The 20,471-nt window shown below is 42.8% G+C and overlaps 1 protein-coding gene across 1 annotated transcript in view; it reads right to left on the bottom strand.

Annotated features, from left to right (window-relative positions):
* The window catches only part of LOC126335803 (SET domain-containing protein SmydA-8), a 151,029-nt gene extending 131,298 nt beyond the window's left edge, over nucleotides 1–19,731 (bottom strand). Inside the window, exons 1-2 of the mRNA XM_049999266.1 lie at nucleotides 19,621–19,731; nucleotides 11,802–12,054 (exon numbers count right to left, since the gene is read on the bottom strand). Of these exons, the coding sequence (XP_049855223.1) occupies nucleotides 11,802–12,054; nucleotides 19,621–19,731 (364 nt within the window). The remainder of the gene's footprint in view (nucleotides 1–11,801; nucleotides 12,055–19,620) is intronic.
* Nucleotides 19,732–20,471: the final 740 nt, after the last annotated feature.

The following is a 20,471-nucleotide window of genomic DNA, read 5'->3' as shown; positions in this document are numbered from 1 at the left end:
ACGTTTTCTGCCTACCACCGGTTTTGAACAAGTATTTTTGCCAACATACCGAGGGTAGGTTGAAGTCCCCACCAACTATAACTGTATGAGTGGGGTATTTATTTGTTACGAGACTCAAACTTTCTCTGAACTGTTCCGCAACTGTATCATCGGAGTCTGGGGGTCGGTAGAAGGAGCCAATTATTAACTTAATTCGGCTGTTAAGTATAACCTCCACCCACACCAATTCGCACGGAGTATCTACTTCGACTTCACTACAAGATAAACCACTACTGACAGACACCAACACTCCACCACCAGTTCTGCCTAATCTATCTTTCCTGAACACCGTCTGAGACTTCGTAAAAATTTCTGCAGAACTTATTTCAGGCTTTAGCCAGCTTTCTGTACCTATAACGATATCAGCTTCTGTGCTTTCTATTAGCGCTTGAAGCTCAGGGACTTTTCCAGCGCAACTACAACAGTTTACAACTATAATTCCGACTGTTCCTTGATCCAAGCACGTCCTGTAATTGCCAAGCACCCTTTGACATTGCAGCCCATCCCGCACTTTCCCGAGGCCTTCTAACCTAAAAAACCGCCCAGTCCATGCCACACAGCCTCCGCTACCCGTGTAGCCGCCAGCTGAGTGTAGTGAACTCCTGACCTATTCAGCGGAACCCGAAACCCCACCACCCTATGGCGCAAGTCAAGGAATCTGCAGCCAATACGGTCGCAAAACCGTCTGAGCCTCTGATTCAGACCCTCCACCCGGCTCTGCACCAAAGGTCCGCAGTCGGTTCTGTCAACGATGCTGCAGATGGTGAGCTCTGCCTTCATCTCGTAAGCAAGACCGGCAGCCTTCACCAAATCAGATAGCCGCTGGAATCCAGAGAGAATTTCCTCAGATCCAAAGCGACACACGTCATTAGTGCCGACATGTGCCACCACCAGCAGCTGGCTGCACCCTGTGCTCTTCATGGCATCCGGAAGGACCCTTTCCACATCAGGAATGACTCCTCCCGGAATGCACACGGAGTGCACACTGGATTTCTTCCCCTCCTTAGCCGCCATATCCCTAAGGGGCCCCATTACGCGCCTAACATTGGAGCTCCCAACTACCAGTAAGCCCACCCTCTGCGATTGCCCGGACCTTGAAGGCTGAGAATGATCCTCTGAAACAGGGCAGGCGGCTGCATCTGGCTCAGCCAGAGACAGTGCCTGAAACCGGTTTGTCAGACGCACCGGGGAGGCTTTCTGATCACCCTCCGGGGACGCCTTTCGCTGCCTGCCACGCCTTGGAACGACCTCCCAATCAACCACAGCCGAGGGCTCAGCCCCACTGCGGGCAGCAACCGGGGCAACCACAGCGGCAGACCGATCTGGGGACAGACGGGATGAGGTTGACATCCCCGTGATACCCGAGTCCGGCTCCCCACAGTGGTGCCCATTGGCAACAGCCTCAAGCTGCGCGACCGAAGTCAGCGCCGATTGCAGCTGTGAGCGAAGGGATGCCAAGTCAGCCCTCATCCGAACACAGCAATCGCAGTCCCTGTCCATTCTAATTGATGTTTAACAACAGTTACTGAAACACGAGTCCGTGCCTAGATAACGCAAGCGGAACACACAAAGAATGTATCAACTAACCTGTACAAATGCCTAACGACTGCGCTACAATCTGCTGAATTTACGATTACAGTAACTAAAACTCGAAATTGCACCTCCTATACGAAACTCACACGCAATTTAAATAAGAATCTACGAAGTAAACACTAAAGCGCGATGCTACAACTGTCAAATACTATAATACGCCCGAAATATATGAATTAAACAATGCAAGTACCCAAAAACACGCAAAGAAATTAATTAAACTATCTAACAAATAAGTAAGCTAGGGTTATACGACTTGCTGCAGCAGCTGCTTATCCAACGGCGGCAGGAAGCACACTGACTGGCCAACCGACACTGGTCAGTCCACTCTAGGTCAGTGGATAGCGCGCCGATTCCACTATGGCAGAAATAATTTATTTTTGAAAAGTTTTAGTTAAGTGACAACCAAGAGCCGTTAAGTACTTGAGAAATTTGAGAAACTGTGTTATTATCATAAGTGCAACACTTTACTATTGATTGTGGATTTTCACGATGATAACTTTCATGTTACGTGGGCCCATTAGAAAGATGAAATATGGTTCTTTCATCCGATCTGTTTTCGCCTTACGTCCTGTAGATACACAGGTTTACAGTGAGGTGAAAAAAAGCATGGGATACCCCCTTTTTCATGTTGGACCTCCTTTTTCCGGGCAAAATGCAGCACCTCGACGTGGCGTGGACTCAATAAGTCTAGTCGTCCAGGGTACAACCGATATGGTTACGAGCCCAGAAGAGGCGGTTCAGGCGATGTTGTGCTGTTAGCACAGGCACTCGCGCCGGTCGTCTGCTGCCCCAGCTCATTAACGCCAAATTTCGCTGCATAGTATGTTCGTCGTACGTCCTACTTTGATTTCTGCTGTTATTTCACGCAGTATTGCTTGTCTGTTGTCCGCCACGATAGCTGAGTGGAGCCGGCAAGGTAGCTCAGCGTGTTCGGTCAGAGGGTTTAGCTACCCTCTGTAATAGAAAAACTGAGATAATCGATCAACAACGAACTTAAACGGATGTCGGTACGACGTCCGCCCCGAGCAGATACAACGAAAAAAAGCGAACAAAATGAGATTAAATTTTTTTTTAAAACGTGGTCAGCGTGACGGATTGCCGTCCTACGGGCCTGGGTTCGATTCCCGGCTGGATCGGGGGTTTTCTCCCCTCAGGAACTAGGTGTTGTGTTTTCTTCATCATTATTTCATCCCCATCCAGCGCGCAGGTCGCCCAGTGTGGCGTCGAATGTAACAAGACCTGCACCAAGGCGGCCGGACCTCCCCCGTAAGGGGCCTCCCGGCCAATGACGCAAAACACTCATTTCTTTCTTTTTGGCTTGTCTGTTAGCGCTGATATCTTTGCGTAAACGCCACTGCTCTCGGTCTAGTGAAGGCCGTCGGCCATTGCGCTGTCCGGGGTGCGAAGAAATGCCTGGAATTTGGTATTCTCAGGACAATCTTGGTGGTGTGAATCTCGGAATATTGAATTTTTTGACTATTTCCGAAATGGAATGTCCCATTCATCTACAATGACATGCCAAAGAAACTGGTAAACCTCCCGAATATTGTGTAGGGTCCTTGCGAGCACGCAGAAGTGCCACAACACGACGTGGCATGGACTCGACTAATGCCTGAAGTAGTGCTGGAGGGGAACTGAAACCATGCATCCTGCAGTGCTGTCCATAGCTCCGTAAAAGAGGGTGGAGTTCTCTTCTGAACAGAACGTTGCTAGGCATTCCAGAAACGCTCAATAATGTTCATGTCTGGGGTGTTTGGTGCCCAGCGGAAACGTTTAAACTCAGAAGAGTGTTGCTGGAGCCACTCTGTAGCAGTTCTGCATGTGTCGGGTGTCGCATTGTCTTGCTGGAATCACTCAAGTGGGTCGCAATGCACAATGGACATGAGTGGATGCAGCTGATCAGACAGGATGCTTCCGTCCGTGTCACGTCTCAGAGTCGTATCTACACGTATCAGGTTGCCATATCACTCCAACTGCACACGCACCGCACCATTTCAGAGCCTACACCAGCTTGAACAATGCCCTGCTGACATGCAGGATCCATGGATTGATGAGGTTGTCTCCATACACGTACACATCCATCCGCACGATACAATTTGAAACGAGACTCGTCCGACCAGACAATATGTTTCCAGTCATGAACAGACGAATGGCAGTGTTGACGGGTCCAGGCGAGGCGTACAGCTTGGTGTCGTTTAGTCATCAAGAGTACACGAGTGGGTCTCCGGCTCCAAAAGCCCATGTCATTGATGATTTGCTGAATGATTCGCACGCTGACACTTGTTGATGGCCCAGCACTGAAACCTGCAGCAATTTGTGGAAAGGTTGCGCTTCTGTCACGATTCTCTCCAGTCGTCGTCGTCCTCGTTCTTGCAGGATCTTTTTCCAGCTGACGCGATGTCACAGATTTAATGTTTTATCGGAATCCTGATATTCACGGTACATTCATGAAATGGTGGCCGGCCACTGTGGTCGAGCGGTTCTAGGCGCTTCAGTCCTCAACCGCGCTGCTGCTACGGTTGCAGGTCCAAAACCTGCCTCGGGCATGGAAGTGTGTGATGTCCTTAGGTTAGTTAGGTTTAAGTAGTTCTCAGTCTAGGGGACTGACTATCTCAGATATTAAGTCCCATCGTGCTTAGAGCCATTGGAAATGGTCGTACGGGAAAATCCCCACTTCATTGCTAACTCGGAGATGTTGAGTCCCATCGTTCATGCGCCGACTGTAACACCACGTTCAAACTCACTTAAATCTTGATAACCTGCCATTGTAGGAACAGTAACCGATCTAACAACTTCGCCAGACACTTTTTGTTTTATATAGGCAATGCCGATCGCAGCGGCGTATTCCGCCTGTTTACATATCTCCGTATTTGAATACGCATGCCTAAACCAGTTTCTTTGGCGCTTCAGTGTAGTTTCAACCACCATTCCGCGTTCGAAGTCTTTGAGTCTCGTCGTGCGGCTGTAATCACGTCGGGAACCTTTTCATATGAATAGTCTGAGAGCAAATAACGGCTCCGCCGATTCCCTGCACTTTTATAACCTGTGTACGCAATTCTACAGCAATCTGTTTACGTGTATATGGCTATCTTATGACTTTTGTCACGTCATCATATAGTAAACAGCTGGTGTTTAATAATGTATTTTTTCAATTGTTTTTTTATCTACGCTTTTGATCTTCTCTCATTCTGTTCGCACTACGAGAACTTCCAACAGGTGGTTGCACAACTGGATAGTGCCTTGTTTAGACTCCAGTTGTGTGAGCTAAGTCTCGTAACCCATTCGGCAATGATCTTGAACTGTTCAGCGCTGTTCTACATGAACGACCACCTCAGATGGCGTGGAAAATCACACTGCCAACTGCGTCTCATGAAATTCTACGGCTGAGCGATTACTTTCTCTGTGAGATTTAAGTGGAGTCCGAATTCTGTTCACTCAGAAAGGACATAAGCCGTTTGCAGCGATGGGTGGATTGACGGAAGAGACCCTACAATAAAACTCGCCAGCTGCCACTTACGCCATCCACATGCGGTAAGACAGAAATAGGACCCCTCTGCACGGAAGCAGATAGGTAACGGGCGTCAAAGCGCTCCCTTCAATGTCTACACAGTCAGCACGGCCCACACGTGGTTTTGTAAAATGTCTGCAGTTTGTGTCTTCATTACTTGGGACAACAATGGCATGTTACGTTTTGTGTTACTCGAAAAGAAGATCCTCTCCGAAGGGCCGACTTCTTTAGTCGGTATCGAAAGGTCTCTCGTGAACCAAAGAAAGAAGATACTGGATCTCTACTGTAGTTGAATACAAGTTAGGTGAGGATTAAACCAGCAAACCACTTTCTGCCTCCGTTGAAACTTACCAGATGTCTAAGGAAGCTTGACTGGACATGGTGTCTTTCAGTGGCCAAGGATGGTTGGCAGGTGATTCTTGGACATACCTACACGCAACATTAAGTTCAGAAGCTGCTCTGTAGTTGTCACAACCACTGACGCTGCTGATAGAACGCAATGATGAATGAGGCGTCCCTAACACTGACTAAGAAGGTTCTAATTGATGTGACCGTTGATTTGTTTGAGGCGCCTTTAGTATGGAATATCAGAGATTCCGCCGAAAGCATAAACGTAACATTATGACGTTCAATTTACACATTTCAAATGATCGATTTTAATAAAGTATGATTTATATCTTTAGTTCACACTGATCTTTATGAAAATTGCAGTTCTAATAGCTTAGGGGAATTCGGCCGGGTGATTTCTTCGACAACGGCCGATGTTTCAACAGGTGAACAACCCGTGATTATGAAGGCACGAAATTTAAGCCTTCGGTAGGCGGGAATACTCTGATAACGAACCATAATACGGAATATGCAGGAAGACGACATAAATATTGTAAAACAACTAGCACCACTACACCAATGCTAGAAGTTATCGACAGTGAATTAATTACCGACGGTTAAGAGAGTAGTATTAACTCTGTTCCTGTGTTGTCTAACCAAAACGAGAGAGCAGAATTTCAAGAAAAGCCTCCATTTCTATTTGTCAGATCGCTTGTTAATTTGGTCTCAACTGCTTTGCTGATAAAATTATCCCAATGGCTGTAAATGCAAGCCAGTGTCTCTGTATTGTTATTTTCCATAAATGACAGCTGTCAAGAGAATGTTCTGTAGTAATAGATTCATTCATGTACTGTAAATGTGTGTGACACTTATGCTTTTTACTCCGATCCTTCACCGGCCCTGCTGTCTGTACAGTTGCACTTATTGCACTCAACACGTCATCTTTGCAGTTCCTTGTCAATAGAAACTGAAGCAGTGGCATACGTGCCACCAAGGGAATATGCAGCAAATAGCTTCAACCCGCCGACATGGCAGGCTCAGTTCCGTTGCAGCGTCAATGCAACGGTGTCAAAGAAACTGTAGGGTACTTTAATGCACGCAAACAAGTGACGGCATCCCACGCCGTCGTCACAGTTCAATGTCCAGTGAACACTCGTTTCTGCATCTACTAGTTAGATATTTGCATCACAGCCGTAACAGAAAGCCGTGAAAAAGTCCAAATGACAAACCTACTTACCAGGGATCATTCCGCTCGCATCGAACTCACAGAGGAATACTGACACTTGCTTTTACTCTTACACATTCCTGTTTTCCTTGACGTCTTTTGAGTCTCTATGCTTGGCACAGCAGTGTTTCTGGTGACTGAGGCACGACGGCATTTCTGCGACATGCAGACGCAGTGTATCTGGTGGTTATAATTAAAGTACAGCTATTAACGGAGCTCCAGTGTGACAATGAAACTTGGTAGATATAATGGGTTAATGTGGAACCGATTTACACTGGGAAAAAATTGGTTCCAATTTTGGCCACCAGGTGCAAATCTTGATCTGTACAGCATATTGTCTATGTCTCTGGTGGGACTGTTGATATTTTTAAAAATGTCTGGAGCCGGTATAACGATTTTTTTAAAAATGTCATCATCTGTTCTCGATACATCGAGCTGTATATTTAAGTACTGATTTATTACTAGATATTTTTCTGCAAATCAACAAGCTTGCAGCCAGCCTATCCCCTTTAGAGCAAGAACTGTAAGGAAAAAGCGATGCAAGTTCACGCTTGGCGATAACCACTTTGCTAACAATGGTAAGTGCATGTAAGTGACACAATGAAAGGTGTTGACGGGTCAATCGTGCGGTTTCGTCACACATCGGGTTTGTCCGGAACTCTTCATGTCGTCTTCCCTGTTCTTTTCATTTCTGCAAAAGCTAGCGATCTAGCAGTTGTACTGACGAAATGCGTGGTGAAACTAAACGTTGCAGTTTCTGTTGGCAGCTCTCACACGTCTCCATCCCGACACAAGCAACAATCTTGTCATTTAGATTTTTGTTCATAATTTTCAGCAACTGTTTTTGAGAGATGTCAGTGTGAACAAATAGCACACTATAATAAAATCAATATCATGTTTTTCTCACTTGATTGATCTTTTCTGTGCACGGCTCGTTCTTAATCCATTACATATGGAAATAATGCTATATGTATTTCTTGCATTCACAGCACCAGATTTGCACCAGGTCGCCAAAATTGGAACAAATTTTTCCAACATAAATCGCTTCTGCATTAACGCATAAGAACATCTACCAAGTTTCGCTGCCATACAATAGTAACAGCCCACACTGGACCTCTGTAAGTAACTGTAATTTAATTATAATCACTAGGTACTTCATTACGTGGAAAATTTGAGACTCTCTCAGGCTTTATTGGTCATATACAGCATACACGATCTATTTCGGAAACACGTTCCACCATCAGATGTATCTGGAAACCAATCACATCTAATAGATTCAGTGACATACATCCTCGCATGGAGAACCACCGATATCCTGTTGTACCTCTGTACCAATAGGTAAAACCACGTTATGCGAAACCAAGTTACGCGAAAACTTTTGTATCTTTTACGAGAAACTCAAACTGATGGGGTGCGTACCAACCAAAACTTTACATAATAAAAGTTGTACAAAAAAAGACCTTCGAGCTTTTTGTAACAGTACAGTAAGTTGAAATATTTAGGATCTTGTTCATAGACTAAATGCTGCCATTTTTACTATTAGAACAGTATGTGAAGTAGTCTACTTTGCTCTTTTTCATTCGTTTACAACGTATGGTGTTATATTTTGGGGTTAACTCTTCCATCTTCAAAGCGTATTTTTGGCTCCGAAACAAGCGGTTCGGGCAATAAGTGGTGTATCCCTTCATGTTAACAATATCAGCTTATTCCCAAGAATTAGCAGCTTTTACTCAGTTAATACTAGGCAGAAATCCAATCCACATTTGGATCGCATCTCCTTGACTCTTGATCAAAAAGGCGTGAGGTATTCTGCCGCATACATTTTCAATAACCTACCAAAAGAATTCAAAAATCTTAGCAGTAATCCGTGCACTTTGAAATCTGAACTGAAGAGTTTCCCCAAGGGTCACTCCTATTATGTTGAGGAGTTCATATGTTACATTGCTGATTGCGTTTATATAAACGTAGAGCGTGTCTTTTTGTAGGATTCATAAACATTTTATTTAATCTATTATTACTTTTCTGTTGTAATTTCATTTTCTGACACGTTCTCTGACAATGGAGATTTGATCTTCAATTTGGTCCTGCGGAATTACGAGTATAAAAGAAAAGGCACTAATTTTACTAACAACACAAACCCTTAGCGCAGCCTGAACATCATTCCTACAAAACTGGATACCCTTATGATAAACAATTTTCCCTCTACTCTGGCTCAAGTAGCGAAGTTTAATTATAACCATCCAATACATAAGTCTGATAACAGAGAAAATAATGTAGTATTTTAAAAAAAAATAACTTGCTGGTCTAACCTCCTCGACAATAACTAAATTAACAATATTCACAGCTCTGCACAAAGATTAATTTTTCTTACCTTCACGTACTTACATAAATCCTTCTTTCATTTGTTGTAAGTTACAGAGAAAAATACGTTATGTGAAAGACTCTGCATGTAGACAGAATAATGCACTACACTTTACTATCGGTAACCAGATTTTAGAAGCAACCGAGTAACAGTCACTTGCATAAAAATACACTGAGGTGACAAAAGTCATGGGATACCACCTATTATCGTGTAGAACTTCCTTTTGTAAGGCGTAGTACGACAGTTCGACGTGGCATGGACTCAACAAGTCGCTAAAGTCCCCTGCAGAAATACTGAGTCATACTGCCTCTACAGCCAACCATAATTGGGGAATTGTTGCTGGTGCAGGTTTTTGTGTTCAAACTGGCCTCTCGGCTGTGTCTCATAAATGTTTGATTTGATTGGAGTCGGGTGATCTAGTTGGACAGATCATTAGCTCCAATTGTCCAGAATGTTCTCCAAACCAATCACAAACAACTGTGGCCCAGTGACATGGCGCGTTGTCATCTGTGTGTGTGTGTGTGTGTGTGTGTCTATGAAATCTTATGGGACTTAACTGCTAAGGTCATCAGTCCCTAAGCTTACACACTAATTAACCTCAATTATCCTAAGAACAAACACACACACACACACGCACACATACACACACACATGTCCGAGTGAGGACTCGAACCTCTGTCGGGACCAGCCGCACAGTCCATGAGTGCAGCGCCTTAAACCGCTCGGCTAATCCCGCGCGGCTTTGTCATCTGTACAAATTCGGTCTTTATCCAGTGACATGACGTTCAGGAAAGGCGAAAAATTTTCCAAGTAGCAAAACATAATCATTTGCAGTCAAAGGTCGTTTCAATTGGACCAGAGGTCCAAGTGCATTCCATGTTAAGCACAGCTCACCCCATCATGAAGCCACCACCAGCTTTCTCTCGCCTTGTTGACAACTTGGTTACATGGCTTCGGGGAGTCTACGCCACACTAGAACCATACCATCAGCTCTTATCAACGTAAGTCAGGACTTATCTCACCAGTCCCCGGTTTTCCAGTGGTCTAGGGCGCAAAACGATAGGGTCAGGAGCCCAGGAGAGGCACTGCAGACGCTGTCGTGCTATTAGCAAAGGCACTCGTGTCGGTCGTCTGCTGTCGTAGCCCATTAACGCAAAATGGCGCACGTACGACATTGATTTTTGTGGTTATTTCAGGCAGTGTTGCTTGTCCATTAGCGCTGATGACTATACACAAATGCCACTGTTCTCGGTTGTTAAATGAACGTCGTAGGCCACTGAGTCGTCCGTAGTGAGAGGTAAGACCTGAAACTTGGTATTCACGGCAAACTCTTCACACTGTGGAATTCGCTGGCCGATGTGGCCGAGTGGTTCTAGGCGCTATGGTATGGAACCGCACGACCGCTACGGTCGCAAGTTCGAATCCTGTCTCGGGCATGGATGTGTGTGATGTCCTTAGGTTAGTTAGGTTTCATTAGTTCTAAGTTCTAAGGGACTGATGAAGGTCCAAATGGGTCTGAGCACTATGGTACTTAACTGCTATGGTCATCAGTCCCCTAGAACTTAGAATTACTTAAACCTAACTAACCTAAGGACATCACACACATCCATGCCCGAGGCAGGAGTTGAACCTGCGACCGTAGCGGTCACACGGTTCCAGACTGTAGCGCCTAAAACCGCACGGCGCCTCCGGCCGGCGAGTGTCTGATGACCTCAGATGTTAAGTCCCATAGTGCTGAGAGCCATTTGAACCATTTTGAACTGTGGAACTCCGAATATTTAATTCCTTTTCGATTTCCGAAATGAAATGTCCCATGCGTGTAGCTCCAAGTACCATTCCGCGTTCAAAGTCTGTTAATCCCCGTCGTGCGGCATAATCACGTCAGAAACCTTTTCACATGAATGCTAGAGGCTCAAATGCACTGCCCTTTTATACCTTGTTTACGCGATACTACTGCATCTCTGTACGTGTATATCGGTATCCGAAAAGTTCTGTCATCTGAGTGTAATTACTTCTATACTGGAAATAATCTAACTAAAATACTGTCAAATTGTCTTTCTTTTACATTAAAATATTTACAAAATAAAAGAGGCGAGATCATTTACGACTCGGTACAATACGGCATTTTATTGGGGACGGAGGAATCGGTGGAAGTCGGGTGACTTCGGGCAGGTACGGGTTCCTTCAGCCTGTGCCAAGTTTATCTAGGAAACAATATTGCCGGGGGGATTGGCCGAGCGGTTCTAGGCGCTACAGTCTGGAACCGCGTGACAGCTACGGTCGCAGGTTCCATGCCTCGGGCATGGAAGTGTGATGTCCTTAGGTTAGTAAAGTTTAAGTAGTTCTAAGTTCTTGGGGACTGATTACCTCAGCAGTTAAGTCCCATAGTGCTCAGAGCCAAACAATATAACGCGTTGTAGCAGCACAGCGTTGTAGCAGGCACTGTGTATGCAGAGCTAATTCCAGTGTGCTACCTGTCCCGTGAGAAGAAGGAGGTGGAGGCCGTAGCCGCCCCTCTCCTCCTCCTCGGCACCTGTCCCGCCACCGCAACAGCTCTAATACTAGGCGACGATCCCGTGATCACACTCTCGGCGGCCCCCAACGAAAGTGCCAAGTTGAATTGTGCGTGTAGTAATTGGCACTTGTTTCAGTGGAATATAGCCTTGGCTCACGGTCGGAGATCCTGTTGTCGCCCACCGTGACGCCGATGGGCGCACGAGTGCTGGAGCGTCGGCGCGGTTACTCACCGGGCAGAGCAGTGCAGTGAGTCCGCTGGAGGAGAACCCCCCCGGCTGGTGAGTCAGGCGCCGTCTGGACCCGAGCGGCGGCGGCGGCGCGCGGCAGGCCACTGTCCGGGACACAAGAGGCAGAGGCAGAGGCGGAGGCAGAGGCAGGGCAGACACAGGGACGGGGCCCGCTACTATTTCTGCGCTGGCAGCCGCCCGGCTGGCCTCTCGGCGGCGTCGCCGGCGCGCGCACTGGCCGAGCCCGCCGCTGCCGCTGCACACGGCACGACGCGCCGGGACAATGCCGACACGCGCCGGCGCCCGCCGCGACACGCCCCTCACACAGGCACGCCGGGCCTGTGCGCTACCGTCTACTGTTTACTGAAACTGCAGAGCTGTGAATGGGGTGCATTTCATTTTCTACATCTCTGCCGATTCTCAAAAAAAAAAAAAAAAAAAAAAAAAATGGTAGTTGGGTTGTTTGGGGAAGGAGACCATACAGCGAGGTCATCGGCCTCAGCGGATTAGGGAAGGACGGGGAAGGAAGTCGGCCGTGCCCTTTGAAAGGAGCCATCCCGGCATTTGCCTGGAGCGATTTAGGGAAACCACGGAAAACCTAAATCAGGATGGCCGGACGCGGATTGAACCGTCCTCCACTGCACCACCTCGCTCGGTAAAAATGGTAGTCATCTGTTTGAATGTAATTAGATAGCGTGGCAATACTGAATAGGGGACACTTTCCTAAAGTTTTGCAAAATATTGCTTATTTGGTCGCGAAAACTCCACCACAGCCTGTCCCAAGCCTGGCTGAGGAAGGAGGAGGCGCAGGAGTAACACCTTTTTTAAAAACCTTGGTTCACCTGGCGTGGGTACTAGTACCTCGTGAGGGTCCCTTGCCATGGTTACAACAAAGACTGCAGTGGTCAAAGAGGCAACATGGAGCCAGACCCTCCCTCTAATAGCTCGAAGAGCGGAAGCAACAGGCCTCTCTGCTGGTATTTAATTAGCAAGGAAGAAAATGGGAGGTGGAGCTCTTAAGCCCTGGTCAGCATTCTACCTGGGAGAAGGTGCTCTGATTTAAGGCCTGGTACCAAAGGGTGGGGATTGCGCAATGACATGGTTAGCCATCCATAGCTCGCATGTCTCTAAGGAATTAGTTGGATCGCTTTCAAAGTAGACGAGAAGGCCATGATAAAGGAAAACGAGTTGGTGTTAAATATATATTGTGTGTAGGTACCTAGGATATAAAATGAAGTTTGAATACAAAGGAATTAGTTCTTATAGAGAACTTGAAACAAAGAAATATAAACATTGCTCTGACAATGAAAACAAAGAAGAAACTCACAGGAACAAAAGATTTAAATAGTTACTCATTAATTGACAGTGGAGTCAAACAAACCAGACGAGTACAAATGGAGCAGGCGTTCTTATAGATGAATAATGGAAAAGAAAGACAGATTTTTATGACTACATAAATGAAGGGATGCTAATAGCTAGATTCAGAATTGATAGAGACATTTATGTGACATAGGAGTGTATGTGCTTGAAGCAGGAAAACACAAAGGTTCTGAATTATTTTATGAAGAGGTGCAAAAAGAATAAAAGTACATATAATAAAAACTGATCATTTGTTAATATTAAGATAGTTAAATGCAATAAGTACAGTACACACATTTCGTGAATTAACTTAAAATGAAAACGATAAGACATTAAGAGATTTTGCTACATTCAGTCAGCTGACGATTGCAAATAACTTCTCCAGGAAGAAAGATGTAAAAAAATACACTTGGAATGCAAAATGTTCATGTTCAGTAATTGACTATGTAGTGGCTAATAAAATAATGAGCTCTCAAATTCGAGATACTTGTGTGGTTGTAGGTAATGACAAAGGGTCTGATCACTTACTGGTTACTTCGATAATTGAAATGTGGGCAAGATGAAGGAAACAAACAAATATAAAGAAAACCCAAAGTCAAAACTTGAAATACAAACTTAATCTTTGATGGGAAGGAAGCATAAGGAACTTAATCAACAAAGACATGCACAGGAATTGCAAGTGGTTGAAAGTAAGAACAAAATTGAAAAAGAGTAGGAAAGATTAAAAACAGCAATGTTGAAAGTAGCCAATGAGGTACTAGGGAAAAGCAAAGTACCAAACAAGAAAAGAGGTCTGAAAATATGGAATACAGACATAGCTAACAATCTTAAAGAAAAACGAAATGCATATAACACCTATTTCCAGATACAAACAAATGAAGCCTCAGAAATACATAAACAGAAAAAAGTAAAACAAAGAATTTAATAAAAGCTAGCATAGTTAACCCTCGAAGATTCATTGCTGATGTTGAATATGACATTCAAGGTAGAAAGAGTACAGTGTTTACACTTATGAAGCATATGAGTAAACTTGCGAACATAGAACTAATAACAGAAAAATAATGGGTACATAACAATAGAAATTATGGTATAATGAAAATAGTGAAGAAAGTTACTCTATAAAAACTGATAGTACTCTGTGGATCAAATAGACATTAAAAGAATTGAAAGAAGCCTTAAATATAACAAAAATAGAAAAGCTCGTGGCCTAGATGGTATTAATGCTGAATTAATCAAATATGGCGGAACCATTTCAAAATTTTGCCTCCTCTGCTTTTTGAATGTATTGGAAGAACTGTTCTGTACCTGAAGAATGGATTAAAGCCAAAGTATTTCCATATCTAAAAGACGCAATGACAAAGACACAAGAAGTTAAAGAGGAATAACTTTACTAACTGCAGATACGAAATTTATGAGAAAATTCTTGATGAAAGGCTACAGTTATCACCAATGGAATCATTTCAGAAGAACAATCAGGTTTCAGAAACATGTATTTGTGTAATGATACTATATTTATAGTAGAAAATTATTGAAAAAGTCATGAATTTGGCTTAGAAATGCATTTAGCATTTATTGATTTTGATAAGGAAAAAGGCACCTTTTGTAGAAAATATTGGAAGTAAAAGGTTTCCCTAGACGTCTTATTAACACAATAATAAGTCTGTGTGTAAATACAAAAATAGTTCTAAATTCATTTTGGAAAATGACAAGGTGCAGTTATCACCCACTTTATTTAATTTATAAATTAATGACCTAGCTATGAAGTGGAAATATGAAATACACTTAGAACTTAGAAGTTAGGATCTAATGCACTATTAAATACCCTGATGATTAGATAACTATAAAGGAAACAGAAGATAATGTACAAAATAGCAGTATACAGATTGAGCCAGATTGCAATATAATACAACTTAACTATATCTACAAATAAGACAAAGATAGTGGCTTTCCAATGAAAGGACCCAGTCAGATCGAAAGTAATAATATATGAGGAAATTTTAGAACACATATTGCACTTCAGTTATCTATGATATGATATTAATTTTAATTATAACAAATATCTTGAGAGGAAGGTCAATAAATATCAAGATATCTGTGGAACGATTGGAAGAATTTTGGCTAGAAAAACAACAAAAGACAGTCAAATGAAATTCAGTAAGGTTGTGGCTGTGTCTACTCTTGTATATGGTTCTGAATCAAGAACAGTAACAAAACAAGAAAAATAATGTATACAAGCAGCAGAGATGAAGTTCATGAGACATTTTTTCAGGGTAAATTTCAGTAATCAGTTGCAAATAAATTTTATTATGCTTTACTAGATCTGACAAATTAATTTGTCATCTTCAGAAGCCTACAAAATTAGGTATATTATAAATCTTTATACCTTGTCTATACATTTACGTGAAGTATAAAAAGTATATTATAGGAATTTACTAAGACCAGCAGATGACAATATCTTCTTTGTAGAAGGATAATGACATGGTATGTTCAGAAATTTGTAAATTGTATGTGATTATTTAAACACTGTTTGACAATAACTGCATCACATCTATGTATCCACTGTGCTAACACAAATAAACATACATCAGAGCATATACAAAAATATAAGAAAGGCATATAATGAAGTTATATATAATACATTTGAAAACACATTACTCATAATTCTAGTATATGCAAGGGATGGACTAATTTTCACATTTTATACGAGATGAAGTTTGGTCAAAATAATGTCTGTTTTTTAATGCAAGTTGACCATTCAACAAATCTTTTGAATTTATATATTTCAAATTCTTCTAAAAGGTTCATTTCGCACAACTTGTTAATTATATATATTTCCATGTTAAGTAAGGATGAGGGAGGAAATGTGAGTTCCTCTGTTTTGAGGTATTTTGCAAAAGTTGACTTATATGAATTCTCGCCATCTTTGTTGAGCAAGTGCTCATAAAGATGGGTCTTAAAAGCTGTCCCTGTCTGTCCTATATAAAAACGTGGACATATATTACATTATATTTTATATATTCCCGATTTCAGAAATTTGACGCTTAGAGTTTTCTGACTATGTATAAAGAGCAACTTGGTGGCATTATTGATGGTAAAGGATACTGTGCTGTCATATTTTTTAAATAAATTGACTATATGATATGAAATGTTACCTAGAAATGGAATTGTAGTGTACTTCTCGACTCTAACGCTAATTTTATTAGGTGTAGAGGAATTCATTTTCTTGTTTGTTTTATCTCCATATAATTTTTGTACAAAGTTTGCTTCATATCCATTACTGGCTGCAACTTTAAGGTAATAAGTTCTGCAGCAACAGAGAATTGGTTAGATGCACTTGCTCAACAAAGAATTCATACAAGCCAACTTTTGCAGATCATCTCAAAACAGAGAAACACACACTCCTCCCCATCCTTCCTTCCTATTGTACTCAATGTTACAACTCCTGCTTTTAATTTAACCAGAGGTTGTTTTTACTTTTTTATATGCTGAGTCAGCCTTCCAAACGAATATTTCGTTTCCAATTTCTTCACACTTTGCCTGCCGCCATTTCGCTTTCGCTGACCTACATTTCATGTTTATTTAATTCATACGTGATCTATATTCAATACTTTCAGCATTTCGCGGCCCTGTCAGCAACTGCATAAATATTACAATCAAAATTAACAGCCTCAGTTGCGGAGTTACCTAGATTGACCTAGGTTTCAATTGGGATTACCTTCTTCAGAATTACACTTACTAATGTTTGTCCATATTGGACATTGTCAAACTAAAATTCAAATACACCAAGTGTCGTCATATTTTAAAAACTTATCTGAAGCTGCCTCAGCCCCACTTCCCGACCGCGATGCGGCAGCCACGAGTGTTGTACTGGAACTCTGTACAACACTCGTGGCTGCCGCATCGCGGTCAGGAAGTGGGGCTGAGGCAGCTTCAGATAAGTTTTTAAAATATGACGACACTTGGTGTATTTGAATTTTAGTTTGACAATGTCCAATATGGACAAACATTAGTAAGTGTAATTCTGAAGAAGGTAATCCCAATTGAAACCTAGGTCAATCTAGGTAACTCCGCAACTGAGGCTGTTAATTTTGATTTTAGTGATCTATATTGTTTATTTTTATGTCTCATTGAACAATTTTGTTACTTCGTCCTTTCGTCGATCAACTGAAGAACTGGTTCTGTTACCGAAGACTTCTTCAGAGTTACCTTCCTTCTAACTGTATTTATCCAACTTCTATGATTGCCCTTTATGGAGATGTCCACTTCTTTTCAACTGAACAGCCTACTCCCGTATTCTTTATCATAGTATTCACATCCTTAACGAACTTCAAATGCTTCTTGTCAAAATTAGTAAAGTATTTCGTATTAAATATTATTATCACATTCTGCCAAGCACCGAGGAAAAATCCAGTTAATGTTAGACAGCCTAGAACCCCAAGTGCTACAGTTCAGCATAACATAAATTTGTTTTTGCAGCTTCAGTCGAGTGAACCTGAACATAAGGGATCCAATTTACAACCACAGAAAAACAATATATTAACCACAAAAGGATAGTAACTGATTCCATAGATTAGCATCTGATTGTATTAGAACTGTTCCGACACTCCAGCTGAAACAGCTGAATCGTTGTTTTTGTTGTGGTCTTCAGTCCTGAGACTGGGTTGATGCAACTCTCCATGCTACTCTATCCTGTGCAAGCTTCTTCATCTCCCAGTACCTACTGAAACTTACATCTTTCTGAATCTGCTTAGTGTATTCATCTCTTGGCCTCCCTCTTCGATTTTTACCCTCCACGCTGCCCTCCAATACTAAATTGGTGATCCCTTGATGCCTCAGAACATGTCCTACCAACCGATCCCTTCTTCTAGTCAATTTGTGCCACAAACTTCTCTTCTCCCCAATCCTATTCAATACTTCCTCATGAGTTATGTGATATACCCCCTAATCTTCAGCATACTTCTGTAGCACCACATTTCGAAAGCTTCTATTCTCTTCTTGTCCAAACTATTTATCGCCCATGTTTCACTTCCATACATGGCTACACTCCATACAAATACTTTCATAAACGACTTCCTGACACTTAAGTCTATACTCGATGTTAACAAATTTCTCTTTTTCAGAAACGCTTTCCTTGCCATTGCCAGTCTACATTTTATATCCTCTCTACTTCGAACATCATCAGTTATTTTGCTCCCCAAATAGCAAAACTCCTTTACTACTTTAAGTGTCTCATTTCCTAATCTATTACCCTCAACAGCACCCGACTTAATTCGACTACATTCCATTATCCTCGTTTTGCTTTTGTTGATGTTCATTTTATATCCTCCTTTCAAGACACTATCTATTCCGTCCTTTGCTGTCTGTGACAGAATTATGATGTCATCGGCAAACCTCAAAGTTTTTATTTCTTCTCCATGGATTTTAATACCTACTCCAAATTTTTCTTTTGTTTCCTTTACTGCTTGCTCAATATACAGATTGAATAACATCGGGGAGAGACTACAACCCTGTTTCACTCTCTTCCCAACCACTGCTTCCCTTTCATGTCCATCGACTGGTTTCTGTACAAATTGTAAATAGACTTTCGCTCCCTGTATTTTACCCCTACCACCTTCAGAATTTGAAAGAGAGTATTCCAGTCAACAATTACAAAAACTTTCTCTAAGTCTACAGCTGAATCAAAAATAGCTATTTCAGAGAGTAATTCATTGTCGTAGCTTTATATACTCTTTAAAACTGCTCGCTAAACAAAATTACAGAAAATGAAATGAATACACTTTCATATTAGTCTGCTCTGCAAAATAAGCTATTGATCACTGAATTAAAATAATAATAGTAATTGGTGTAATCATACAATTATAAACTCCACCTGCAGGAGTTACTGGGTGGACTCAGTACTTCAGTGGTTGCTGCTGCCCGTCCCAAACCCGAATAAAGGAGAAGGGTAAAAGCCAAGAACACCAAGTGACATTTGCCAAGCACAGCAAAATATCAGCTGCTTTGTGGACTAACTTCCCTCATGGTGACAGTGATTTAAATTTAATCTGTGACTTACTCGCCGTGGGCTCAGGTCAACCAATTGTCTCAATGAAAATACAAGCTGTAATATAGCTACCGCGGCCGAAACTGAGAAGATCGAAAGCAAACCTGACCATTCAGATTATGGGGAGAAAGGAGGCGGGGGTTGGACTTAACGCTGGGAAGAATCGGAGCGTCCCTAAACACCTCAAACCCAAGAGAAAGCAGTTTCTTGTATCTCAACGTACAGACGCTGAATAAATAGGACAAGTGAGGAGGCTGACGGAAATCTTTGAAAAATTCGGAATCAACATACTTGTTACACACGAAAAGCGATTTCTTGACCGTGATCACTTTGATTCTGGAGGAGATCGTATCTAAAAAGGGAAACGTACAACCAAGCTTGGAAATGTACAGGAACCGTTCTTGTAGTGTAAAACAATACCGAGAATTCCGGGGTAGGTTTCATATCACTCTCAGAACGCCTCTCTATACTCAGAGTTAATTGCGCTTGTGAGCCGTGCGCCATAGCTCGAGTCCGGAGGTTGAGCACCATCTTTGCCAGTTAGAGGGCCTTTGGATTTTTCTCTCTGTTGGAAGAGAGAAAGTGGGTTGTGCGGAAAGAGAGTGAGCAGTCGGAATTGGGCGGTTGTGGTCGATGGCGCATACAGTGAAACGTAGAGGTTTCCTGGAGAGCAATTGATCAGCATTCCGGGTGCATCGTTTATCCGGTGTGAGCGTTGGAGGGCGGTGTACCCTGTGGAGGTCGGTGCGGCTGTTGATGTGCCTTGGTGGACCAGCCTAGTTCTGACCTGGCTGCACTTGTTCACCTAGTACCCGGGTTCCTCCCGGAGAATTTGGCGTGATTCGGCGAAACCCACAGGTCAGGTCCATTTGTGCACTAGACAACCGAAACGCCTTCACCACAGGATTTTGCAGGGCAGCGAGTTAACGCCTTCTTCGAGAACAGACCCGGATGCGCTTCCTTCAGTTTATGGTGAGCGTCATTGTATGTTCTCTAGCGGATTTCTCCATTGGCGGCTGTTGGCTGAGTTTGAAGCAGCTTCGCCCTGGCCTTCAGCTTTCTCAATTTTAGTTGTGCCTCGTTCCCCCGTTCTCATTGATGTGAATTTGGAATTGTTTACGGCAGGTGCTCCCGTTGGGAAACTGGCTCATGTTTAGAGAAAATATTTTAAAAAAAGTTTTAGCCACCTAATTTTAAATAGAGTGCAAACTGTTATGTTGGCCGCCCGCTGCGGCAGAGCGGTTCTAGGTGCTTCGAGCCTTAACCGCGCT

The sequence above is a fragment of the Schistocerca gregaria genome, chromosome 2 (genome assembly GCF_023897955.1).
Source record: "Schistocerca gregaria isolate iqSchGreg1 chromosome 2, iqSchGreg1.2, whole genome shotgun sequence".
In the NCBI taxonomy this organism is placed as follows: domain Eukaryota; kingdom Metazoa; phylum Arthropoda; class Insecta; order Orthoptera; family Acrididae; genus Schistocerca; species Schistocerca gregaria.
Note: the sequence above shows the minus strand (reverse complement) of the source record. Positions and strands in the feature narration are given on the sequence as shown.